The sequence below is a fragment of the Solanum pennellii genome, chromosome 6 (assembly GCF_001406875.1).
Source record: "Solanum pennellii chromosome 6, SPENNV200".
Taxonomy (NCBI): Eukaryota; Viridiplantae; Streptophyta; class Magnoliopsida; order Solanales; family Solanaceae; genus Solanum; species Solanum pennellii.
This window is the reverse complement of record NC_028642.1, coordinates 29,213,922-29,227,143: the sequence shown is the minus strand read 5'-3', so window position 1 is coordinate 29,227,143 and position 13,222 is coordinate 29,213,922. Positions and strand designations below refer to the sequence as shown.

The following is a 13,222-nucleotide window of genomic DNA, read 5'->3' as shown; positions in this document are numbered from 1 at the left end:
CGGAGCCTGTGACGGTCCGTCACGACTGTGACGGTCCGTCCTGCAGGTCCGTCACAAAGCTCAGAGACTTGATTTTAGTAAAAGTTCTGTGATGGCCCGTCATGCCTACGACGGTCCGTCCTGCCATTTCGTCGCGAAGTTCAGAGAGTCGATTTCAGTACCCAATTTTCAGAATTCTAAGTGTTTTGGAACGAGACCCCCTCGACGGTCCGTCGTGGGATCCGTCGTCTCAGCCAGTTTTTCCAGAAATAAAATCTGCTGCTCAAAACGACTAAACAGGTCGTTACACCACTATATACATAACTTTGTAATTTGTATATAAATTACACTACCTGATGTTCCCGATATTCTTCAGTTTTGTCCAGTTCTGATGAGGCAGTTTCAATCTCCTCTGAATCAATGTTTATGATTTTTCTCTTACGTCCACCTTCAACAATCTTAATGCCGCTAGATTTCGCGTTGTTGATGACTTTATGAATTGCCATTGGATCATTTTTTTTCATGGATCTCAATTCTTCAATAGATTGTTCAACTTGAACTTGTTTATGTTTTGCCATAAACCCTACATTGACCCTAAAATTCTGAATTAACCCAATTGAAATGAAGGTGGATTATCAACAACATTGACATGCAATGACATAACTCTCGTAATCCTCATAGATGGAGTGGAATCATCCATTCTGATTTTGAAAGACTTGTACTCTGATAAGTAATAAAAAACTTTTTTTAAAAAAAAATATGAAAAAACTAACAATCATACTACACATACAATTGTTGAAGAAGGAATCAAGAAAAAAAATATTAAAAGCCATGAATTTGCGCTTACCTGCGAAAAGTAGAAGAACATCGGAGGGAGAAGGTCAAAATTTTCTCAATCGAAATTCAAATTAGAAGGGAAGAATAAATTTAGGAGAAAGATATAGAATGAAAATAGGAGAGATAAATTATTTAATTTTGTAGTGGGCCCCATTAGTTATGGCAAAAAATTTGAAACTGTATTTACTGATTGTAAAGAAATTAAACTATACCCTTATTAACAAATTACATAAGGATATTTCCCATCCCATGTAATTTTCCCTTCAAATTTTCAGTTCACTACTAGTTAGTCGTCTTGACTTGTTTATAATTTGAGAAAACTGTGTGAAATAGCAAACTATTAATTCAAATTAAATGTCATAGCCATAGTTTATTTTAATTATAATTTGCAACAGACATCCCCATTTTTTGCCATGTGATTCGATACACAACTAGCCATGTTATATATTTCGGTATAAAGTATATAAAATGCGTTTGTGTTTGTATAAAGTGAGAGAAAATATATATACAAATACAAATACATATATTTTCGTCCTATACACTTAAAGTTATACAGATACAAATGTTATTATACAAATTACAAATTAAAATATAAAAAAAAAATACTTTCTTTATCTCAATTTATGTGATAAATTTGTTTTTTGAGAGTCAAACAATTTAAGTTTGATTAGGAATTTGCGCATGAAATCTTCAATTTTTTTGAAATAAAATTTAATATATTTGTAAACTATGTAAAAAGTATTATAAGTCACAATTATTGACAATCCAAAATATTTAAAAGATATATGAAAAATCTATGGAATGGCCAAAGATATACTTGTTTGAATCTCGAAATTCGAAATATGTCACATGAATTGAGACGGGGAGGTAATGTATAAAACGTAATGTTGACATCCACTTTTGGACCTCCACGATATAAATTTTAATCACCGAGTTTCACTAGTATTCGTACATACATGTGCCTAGGAATCTCCTTGTGTTGGAACTTGACAATTACATGCTATATTTGCCATTTCCTTTAGCATACCGAATCTATTCTCGTCTCTGTTATGTCACAAGGTGAGGAACACTTTGTTCTTTTGTTTTTCTTTCTTCTTTTCTGCTAATGACTGAAAGATTTCTCTGTTTTCTCAAAGGTGGTATATATTGGGGTTTGGTCACACTGGAATGCTAATTCCCTTTGTCTGATTGGTTGGTCATTGAAAATAAAAAATAAAAATAATAATCCGCATCAATACGAATTTTGGCTTGAAGGGCTCCCCTTTCACTTACAGTCACTGCCAACTATTTTGCTATGTTGCTTAACCTTAATTCGCTTGCTTTGCTCGTTTGAAGTTGTTTAATTATGATGTATCCCTTCGTATTGTTTTTTTAAAAAGAATGTTGTGTTGAGGTGTCATTATTTGCATACTAATTCATACCATCATTTGGTTGCATGTGATACCCCCGAGTCCCTTGGATTCCTATCTCTTCTTTCGCATTCAGAGAGAGGGCCGTGGAGGCCCAACTTATTTCTTTCCTCGAGTCAACCTATAAAAAATCGGAGTACATATTCTGGAGTTGGAAGAATCAAAGGAGATAGGAAAAATTTGAAAGATTGGGCCAAAGAGTCCAAAGTTTCATTTGTATTTTGTTATTTTTGGACCTAAGCCCTTGTTATATTTCTTTTCTGTATTTACTATTATTGTATGATTAGTTTAGAACAGGTACAAAAACAAATGGATCAAAAATCCAAAAAAAGGAGCCAAATACCGATCCAGACGGACAGAATCCGACTTTGGACCCCACATCTCTCTCTCCCAACTCTCTCTCTCTTTTACTTTCCCACATTTATTTGTTGATTGATTGTCGGTAGTTTTAAGGTTAGAAAATTTGCAAATCTTCTGCAAGGCACTATACTTGGTTTTAATAACTCATCTTAAAAATCAACCAAGTCTTAATAATCATAAAATAAGTTTTACAAGTCAAAACTCACTTAGACAAGTAAGTCGATATTTCAAGGATTTTTAACGAATTGCAATAAGTTAACTTTTAGCCAAACAAATTAGTTGTCGGATAACTGCAAGTAAGCTGATGGCTTAGGTGCTTTCAAACCTTCCTAAGACGTTAATATGAATCCTCGAACCCCCATTAAAAATCTTTTAATTTGATTTTTTGTTTTAGTCAAATTGGAAGAATAGTTTTTCTTGATTTCCTCAAAAATTAAGTGGTGACTCTAAAAAAAAAAGACTCAAAAACATAGAAAATAAATATTTTTTCTTTTTCGAACAAAACACATAAAACCAAAAATTTATACTGTAAAAATGAAGAATAAGAATTTGAGTTTGTTATTTTAAGAATAAGAATAAGAATTTAATTTATTTTACATTTTATACACAACTATCCCCCCAGCAACTTTCACGTATAGCAAACACAAAATTCATATTTGTATGTTATAGCAAAGTTTGTATAATTGCGCTGCATAGCAAACATAAATATGTATATTTCGCTATACATATACAAAAAATAATAATTGTATATCGTGTACAATTTGTATATGTCTTTTATGTTATGCTTGTCAACTATATATTTATTTGTAGTTGTAGTTTATATATACATATACTCTATTATGCATATGTATATATGTGGAATATGTATATGATTTATTTTGTTTTGTATAATTTTATATTTTGCGGTTCAATCTTTGTGAACTTGCATATTAATTCAGTGCAGGTTCGTGTTTTCTTGTGATAATTTAGTTTGTATATTATATATGATATGTATAAGTATATTCCTATTATATTAGGCTTGTCAATTTAATATTTGTATGTGGCTGTAATTTTATATATGTAGATATATTTTGTATAAGTATATATTTGAAAGCTTGGCTATAATTTGTATAAGGATATGTTCTTTTTTGTTGTGATTTTTTGCTCCTTATATTTTGATAACCTTGCCAATTTATATACAGATTAATTTTTAAAAATAAATAAATAAAGATGCGCTAAATTATGTAACAAAAAAGAAGAAAATCGCTAAACCCACGCACATTATATTTTAATAGAATTTCTTTCCTTCTATGACTTCTTCATTAATTGGGACTCCATTGTATCTGTATAAACAAACTAAAACATAGTAATTGGTTATAGCCAAAATTACTACATATATATACGTAAAGAGATTATACAGACATGTATTATTATGTATAATTATGGAAAATATACAAACAACAAATTGTATACAAACAAATACTAATATCTACTGCTACTTGTATATACAGTGTCTTTTGTGCAAAATTTATAGATTGTGTATAAACAAACTAAAAACTAAAACATAATAATTGTACATAAACAAAATTATCACATATATACTTCAAGAAATTATACAGACAAGTCTTGTTATGCGTAACTATGATCCATATACAAACAAGAAATTATATACAAACAAATTTTATATATATACAATTAACTTTTATATAACATATGTATAAAGGAAATTCATATGCATGATAACGGTGTATACAACAAATAATAAAAAAATTATACAAATCTGTAAAAACAAACAAATAAACATAATAAATCTAAGAAAGTATTACTACATATATACAAAAGGCTTATTATAGAATCATATAATAGAACTCAATAATTATTGTTTGTACATATATATTAGGTTCTTAAGATCCATCCGATTCTATTAAGCAAGGAACAATGTCTTCAGATAATTTTGACTGATCACTGGTAGAATTAATTGCTTCTGTTTTCCTCTTCTTTGTTGAACTAGATTCGCCTAATGTATTTGACTTTTTGATAATTTTGTCCATTCGAATTGGGTCATTTTAAAATTTGGATCTGAAAATTAAAAGAATACATTGATTTAGACAGGTTTTTTGGTGGTCCTTAAAAACTTTTTAGGCACGATTGAGAGCGTAGTGGTGAAGATTTTAAATTCAAACTAATTTTGTGGAGAGAAATTAGGAGAAATTGAAAGACATGGGAGAGAGGAAGAAGATGAAGTGAATTGTATGAAAGGAATAACTTCCATTTTTTTATGGGAAAATTTCATATATGGCAAACTTAATTGATTAAATAACATCATATGAGTATATTTACCTAATTACATTCTATGGGTATAGTTTAGTTATTTTAGTTATCTTTAATTTTGTATATAAGGTTTCTTTTGTTTTTTATTTATACAATTTTATTTTAAAAAATGGTTTGTAACTGAAGCATTAAATATGCTAACAATAAATTTAGATAATTCCATAATTTAAAGTAAACGTCCATAATTTAAGGTAAACGTGCAAATTCAATTTTTTTTCCAAAAAAAATAAGAAGTATACATCAATTGAAACACAAGATAAACTTGTTTTTGCTGTTTATGAAACAGCAGTTCATCAATTTTTTTTATTTTTCTTTATAATTGAATACAGGTAATCGTTCATTGGATGAAAATTCATGTTTATTATTGCAATAATTATACAATGTTCCATTGGATTTACAAATTTTGATGTATGTGCGTTCGTTATTGTGGTGATAATTGTATATAGCCATAGCGTAAGTGTTTTTCTTTTGAAAACTGGTTTCAAAAATATATAAATTTTTTAAGAAGAAATTTCGTAGGATACAATTATATACTTTTTGTTGATGTAGTATTTGTATATTATAAAGAAGATCAGTGTAATCGAATACAGGTAATCGTTGGTGATAATTGTATATAGCCATAACGTAAGTGTTTTGCTTTTGAAAACTGATTTCAAAAATATAAAAAAATTTAAAGAAGAAAATTCATATGATACAATTATATACTTTTTTTTATGTAGTATTTGTATATTAAAAAGAAGATCAGTGTAAAAATCATTAATTTGATTGTATAATAGTGTTGTATTAATTGTATTATGATATCTGTGAATGATTTGAAATAAAATTTTGTTTGAAAATTGTACAGATAATGACCTCATTGGCTATTTTGGTTATGCATTCTGGAAAATTGGATACAAATAGGTACATTGATTATACTATAGAGGGAGTAGTTTTTAAGATAGAATCAACGTTTCTTGAGTTTTATATTACTATTGCCACACAGATTGGTGTTGATATGAATAATAAGACTTTGAAGATTAAGTACAAGGTTGAAGAAAGCAATAAACGAATGGTTATACACAATGACATGGGTGTCAGGGTGTACGTAATGCTTAAAAAGGCCAACACTGATTTTAACAAGTTTTCGATTTGTATTACTATTTTGGATTCATGTGATAGACAGATTTCTCAGTGTCAAGGTCTATCATATGGAGAGATGGGGGTGTTGGCAACTGTTGTAGAAAATGATTGTCATGGTATGATTGTTGTTGAATCGGAGGAAAGAAATATTGCATTTGTATCGATTGATACAACTGGGGTGATTTCATATTAATCTAACAAGCATGTTGAGGTTGATCAAGTACACAAGGACAGATCAATTTTGAAAGCAGTCATGAAAAGATATGCGATTAAAGAGAGATTTCAGTATAAAACTGCTAGATCAAATTCAATAAGGTAGTGTGCCTCTCAAATAGCGTCTTTTAAAATGTATAAATGTTTTTATTGCATAGTGTAAAATAAATTTATATATTATATGAACTGATTAAATGTGATGAAAAATATCATGCAGTTATACTCTGGAATGTTTTCTAAGGGATGTGAATGGTTAATGAAGGCCTCTAATATCAACAAATCTGGAATATTCAGAATTCGAGCATTCAACACAAAGCATACATGTCCTTTAAAAGATAGAGTTTATTCGCAAAGACATGTAACTAGCAGTTTAATTGGAGGGATTGTGAAACCTAAATTTATAGATCATAAGCGTAAATATACACCAGCTGATATAAAAAAAAGATGTTAAGATTGATCTTGGAGTTGATGTTAACTATATGTTGGCTTGGAGGGCCAGGGAGAAAGCGTTGAAATCTTTGAGGGGTACACCAGCTGGATCATATGCAAAGTTACCTGCGTATTTGTATATGAAGGATATCACTTACCCGGTGTCTCATATACGTTTGAAAAAGAGTATAAATAATGAGTTCTTGTATCTATTTGTTGCATTGAATACATTTATACAAGGATTCAATCATTGTAGACCAGTAGTCGTGGTGGATGGTAGTCATCTGAGAGGTCCATATAATGGGACATTTGTTGCAGCAAGCACTACAGATGGCGCAGGTATATATATAAAATAATGTATATGTATATACATGAACCTTTGTATATGTACATTTAAATATATGATTTTGTCATTAAAAATAAATTGTCTATTGATATTATTGTAGGACATATATTTTCACTTGCGTATGGTATTATTGATTCAGAAAACGATTCTGCACTGAACTTGGTTTTTTGAGCAACTTAAAGAAGCATACGGTGAGAGGAGTAACATGTGTGTTGTGTCTGATAGAAATGAGAGCATTATAAAGGCTGTTACAAATGTATAAACTAATGTACCACACTATGCGTGTATGTGGCACTTATGGAATAATGTTCAGAAAAAGTTTAGAAAATCTCATGAGAAGTTATCTGGTGTATTCTATACAATGGCAAAAGCTTGCACAAAGAATGAATTTGATATGTTAATGGATACTGTAGAAAAGGGAGATATAAGAGTGAAAGAGTATTTGGAGTTAGCTGGATATGAAAAATGGGCTCTATGTTATGCACAAGTACATAAAGGATGGCACATGACATCAAATATTGCTGAGAGTATAAATGCTGCACTTGTTTCAGCGAGAGAATTGCCTATTTTTGAATTTCTCGAACAGGTAAGACTATTATTTGGAAGGTGGAATCATGACTACAAGAAGGAGGCAACCTGCACATTTACATCATTGATTGGAAAATACCATGACATACTAGCAGACAATGAAGCAATGAGCATAAGAATGACGGTAATATTTAAGAATAATTGTATAATTAGTAATGTGTAAATATTTAATTGTATATTATATATTAGTATGCATTGATTTTTTTTAATTGTGTTTATAAATGAGCAGGTTGTACCGTCAACGGAATATGTGCACAATGTTAATGATGATGGAAGATATTTTGTAGTCTGTCTGAAAGAAAAAACTTGCACCTGTGGAAGATTTCAGTACGAGGAAATACCTTGTGAACATGCTTGGGTCGTATTGAAGTGGAAGAGTCTACCACCAGATGAATATTGCTCTGATTTATACAAGCCAAAGACTATGTTGAAGGCCTATAATATGCCTATACATCCTTTACCGGATGTAAAAGCATGGCTGATTCCGGATAGCGTACTTGCTGATGAAGTATTACCTCCAAAATTTAAACGACCTCCTGGCAGGCCAGAGGGTAAGCCTCGAAAAAAATAGCAAGAGAGTTATCGAGGATTAAGGGAAAAAATACATGTAGCACTTGTGGAATGGCAGGTCACAATAGACGTTCATGTAGGAATAAGCCACAAGATGTTTAAGGTTGAATTTTTTTTTCTCATTAAATTGAATTGAAACTCTATGCATATATATTGTAATTTATGACTTAATTGAATTCTTGGTTTTTGTATAATTATATGACTTAAATTACGTCGTAATTTTGTTATATGTTGTACATTAATGTGTGTGTTGGTTGACCTATAATAAAATCTTTTTTATAAACAAACAGTACATACTTAAAAGAATATAAATGAATAGATAGTGACAGTGAAGTGTAACAAATTATTTGAAGTAATTATTATACACAATAAGTGTGATTATATACAATATACAATGAATAATTTGAACAATTATAACTTTGTTATACAAATTCGTAAATCCAATTTGTATATATATATACTCAACATGATAAAATGTTAAACAAACAACTAGATCTTATAAAAATAAAACCTTATTAGCCTAAAATATAGTAATTGCATTAATTTGTATAGAATCCAGTGCATATATATATGTAAGAATAAAAAACATTGAGTTTTAAAACGAATTTTATTCAAATAAATATGTATATATTTATTTATATAATACGATATACAAAATAACACTAAGATAGAAATTGTTAGATCTGTTTTTAGATGTAATGTCAAATGTGCAATTAAAAAGAAAAAGATAGTGTCATATATTTGTATAACACTAAGATGATAGTTCAAAACAAGCAAAATGATATTATGAGTTAGTTAAACAAAAGGTTGCGTAAAATTGTTAATTTAAACCAAATACTTAAACTGTCAACTAAACAAAAATCATGTTACGACTATGGTAAAAAGCTACTGGATTATAATCCTTTCAGTACTGTTGTTTTCTGTGCGATTCCTGACTGATTTTAAAGGCGCTTCACTATCACTGACAGCTCCAGCTTGTAGCTTTTGAATGCCGTAATTCCACAACAATGCACCGTATCTAATACGAACTTCTTCTGGGTCTAAATCTGCTGGAATGTCTTTCCTCTCACTCAAAAACTCCGCGTATGACGCAACATACACTCCACAATCCCTAAAAAATTATACGCAAAAAAACTTCAAATGTTATTATACTACTTAAAGTGTAACTATATTCAATAAAATATAAACTTAATGAAATTTGAACTTACAAACTAGCAGCTGGTTGTTGGGGAAGGTCTTCCACATATACAATTTCAAAGAAATCGTATACGATATGAACTTGATATCGATGGTGGCTTGCAATATCCAAACATTTCCTCAGATAGAAATCAGACTTTACAAGATATATCGGGATAAGTTGTGCATACTTCTTGATGTGATTAACAACAAATGAGTGGTGAAGAGAATCGTTGATTGAATCGTACACCTTGATGCATCGAACATTGAAAGATATGACAATCATAATTCAATGTAACCTCCCTTCTAAGTTAACTGGGATGAATACATCATCGACTGTATGCCATGGTGCATACACTGACATCTTGTATCCATTAATGTAATCAATAATCATCTCGTGTAAAACATCCTTAGAAAGGTCACCTTTTATTTCATAATATGCATTCCAAGCATTTAGAAAAACAGTGTTGAAATTGCAACATAGATTTGTGAATTTGTGTGTGCTACTGTTGGAGTATTTGACCTTTTTCCTTATTTAGTAGAATATGACATCTATGTGCTGTGATAAAATAAGTAATAATATTATAAGTTCTACATTATACAATTTCATATAATTTATACACTTTTAATAAATAAAAACAGAAACATACCGAGTTATCAATCAACTGGCGCTCAAACCCGATATTGTAGAACCAATTCTTATTGTCAATTGTTGCTACACCAAAATTAAACAACTGTGGTAATGTTGCCTTTTCTTTCTTGTAGCGATCCTCCGCATAGTTCCCAATATAAACAATACAAAATAACTACACAAAACAAACGATTAAAAATATAATTGTATATAATATAAATAAATATGTTATTTTTTGTAATGCTTGACGAGTAAGTCTTCTTTCAGCCATATCCAAAAATTTGAAAACAAATCAGACTCATCTTTATCAGACAATGAAACAAATGAATGTTTCAGATAAAAAACAACTGGTTGTCGGGACGAACTACCTGAAAAGTTCAGTATACAAATATTTACAGCATGCACACAATATGGTTATTTATGATAATGTAAATATAAATAATTGTTGCATACCAGCATTCGACCCGAATGAAGTCATGTATGGAGATATGTTGAATGGACCTGGGCGTCTAGGCCTAACAGTTGGCATTGGTGTTACTTCAGCTTCAACTTGTTTTTGTAATACAATATTTTGCAGTGTGTTCATGCTTGGAAAAAAATGGTCTGGCAATTCATCCTGTGATTCAGTTACAACAGTTTTCTGATTTGAATCAGGCATGTATGCCATTCGTATAGGCGCTGCAATTATAATAAACTCCTTTGCATCTGCAATACGCTCATCAGATGCAGCATTGTATATGTTATTATGTACCTGACTGTTTGAGCTACTTTCAATTTTCTTTTGGGCATTTTGCTGGGCATCCACGGTAGCATTCAACACTACTTGATCTGGTGAGGCAGTACCACTTAGATCATTCAAATTATCACCCAAATGAACTTGATCCAACAGTGCAGAATTTGGGTTTAGATCTTTCAAGTTATCTCCCAGCTTAATAGAAAAGAATAACTTAAATATCCAACAAATTGATTATATACAAATATACTAAATTTTAAAATGTATATAATCATTTACGAATACCTCCTAATCTTTTAATTCACTTGAATGACCTATCGGCTGTTTTTGTGCACCTAACTATAAAGAGTTGGTATTTGACTGATTAAAACGAGTGATATACGTTTCTTGCATGACTTCTTCAAAATTAGCCTGAAAATGTACACAATATACGAAAATATGTTGTAATATATTCTATATACAAATAAGTGAGATGTTGGTATACAATATCCAAATTTGAGCTATATTAGTATATAGTTCATATTTGTTTTATACCTACAAAATAAAAAACTTGAATTTACGTATATACAATTAATGTCATTTCAGTATGTGTATAAATGAATTAATGTATAAGTATATACAAATATTACCTCTTGATCTGTCAATTTTCTAGATTGACTTTGGGGTTCATGTGGAGAGTAAGTGGGCTGGTGATGAAAATCTTCGATGGGTGATTCTTGATCATCATCAACGACGTTAACCTGAAAATAATTATACAACTTTATTCATTAGAATGTATTATATATTATGTTGTATATAAATAATTAAAAATGAAAAATTATACATCTGATTCCTTGGAATTTATGGCTTTGAACACTGTTTTGAAGTTGTCTTCAATAATTTTTCTCAAATCAGCGAAATCGTCCTTGACCTATATGAATAAGGTGAATTTTTGATTAATAATTGTATATAATCTTCACAACTAACTTATATTTATATAATAATTGATTACCGATTTTTTGAATGCTTCAAATTCATCACGTGAAATGGTAATGCATGTTGACTTCTTGCTTTGCCCCATTTGTGTTCTGTCTTGTACACCTTTCTGCTCTCCATGTTGATTGTTGTGTGACGTACCTACATCACTGTGTTTCTCAACACTGTTGATATTGATGGACTGTGATCGTGTGGCTTTGCACGGCATTGATCTTCGTGTATAGGTCTTAATTGCCTTTGTTGAAGATTTGTTGAGGGAGATAACTGTAACAGATTGCTTTTATTTTTTCCTAATCGGAGAGGAACATTCAATAACTTTCTATTTTTCTTTTCTGCTTGTTATAATAGGCGGGTTTTCGAAATCATCATCCGGCTCTGTAGGTTTATTGTGATCAGACACTCAATCTGCGGGGCCTGAGAAATTGATTGGTCTGTCGGTGGAGGAAGTTGGAGGATTTTAATTTCCATCGCTGTTGGTTCAATATTTCTGAACTTAATCTGCATAATCATGAAAAATTATAAGTCAATATAATCAAAATGTGATATACAAATTGTAGTAAAAAAATGCATATCGAATTATCTGCATCTTTGAAGATTGTTTTCATGAAATAATCAAATCGAGGATGGTCGTTTTTAGTCACCCAATTGATGATCCGAGGAATGTGACTAGAAACCTTGACAGCAATCTTGTCATCAACATACGAGCAACATTCATAGAACCAAACTTGCATTGGAAAGGGAAAGCCCTGAATCCTATAGTACTGTCTAGTTGGCTTTATCTTGTTGTTGATGGATTTGGCAAGTTCATTAAAAGCCTTTCGACCCCACGGATAATCCATAAATCTACCTGTTTCAACCAAATCAAAGTCCAACCTATCTATTGTTGTTGTAGTAGGTTCGGCGGACATGATAAATTCATGTATATAATATAGAATCCCAAACTTGTATGCATCTTCCTGATTGTCACCCCATACCTTTGCTTTAAAAGCTTCAGCCAATCGAGCTTTAGTGACGGGAGAATTTTTTGGAAAATACTCAGCGATGATTCTATTGGGTTGATCAGTATCAAAGCAGAAGTCAGCACCATTATCAGAACAATTCAAACCAGAAATAATGGCAAACTCCCTGATTGTGAATCGAAGCGTTGTGCCATTTATATAAAAAAGTATTGCATTGACAGAACTACCTTCCAACTCCCTCAACATAAAGCATCTAAACAATTGTGCTTGCACGTGACATCGTCTCATTGTTGTCAATTGTGCAAACCACGATGATGTACATATACAATTACATTGATTTGGAGGCAGTTTATTCTGAAGCTTATTCAATGTATTGATTTGCGTATAACATTGCATGTGAATTGTCCTTTTTTCATGGTTCTTGCAAATAAATCTGACTACCTAAAAAAAACAGGAAAAATCTACATTATTTCAACCAAGGGCTACATATAAATACATTTTTTGTATATATAAAAAAAAGTATGCATACAATATACATTTGTAATTATTTTCCCATCTGTATAACTAAATACAATTACTTTTTGTATA

The 13,222-nt window shown here is 30.7% G+C and overlaps 1 protein-coding gene and 2 pseudogenes across 1 annotated transcript; 2 read left to right on the top strand and 1 right to left on the bottom strand.

Annotated features, from left to right (window-relative positions):
- The first annotated feature begins 6,483 nt into the window (after window positions 1-6,483).
- Window positions 6,484-7,264, top strand: LOC114077617 (annotated as a pseudogene).
- A 243-nt stretch (window positions 7,265-7,507) lies between these two features.
- On the top strand, window positions 7,508-8,161 carry LOC107023034. Its single transcript, XM_015223590.1, has 2 exons — window positions 7,508-7,714; window positions 7,820-8,161. Exons 1-2 carry the CDS (start codon window positions 7,508-7,510, stop codon window positions 8,159-8,161), a joined length of 549 nt encoding a protein of 182 aa, XP_015079076.1.
- Window positions 8,162-9,045: 884 nt separating this feature from the next.
- Window positions 9,046-12,922, bottom strand: LOC107022845 (annotated as a pseudogene).
- Between the last annotated feature and the right edge of the window lie 300 nt (window positions 12,923-13,222).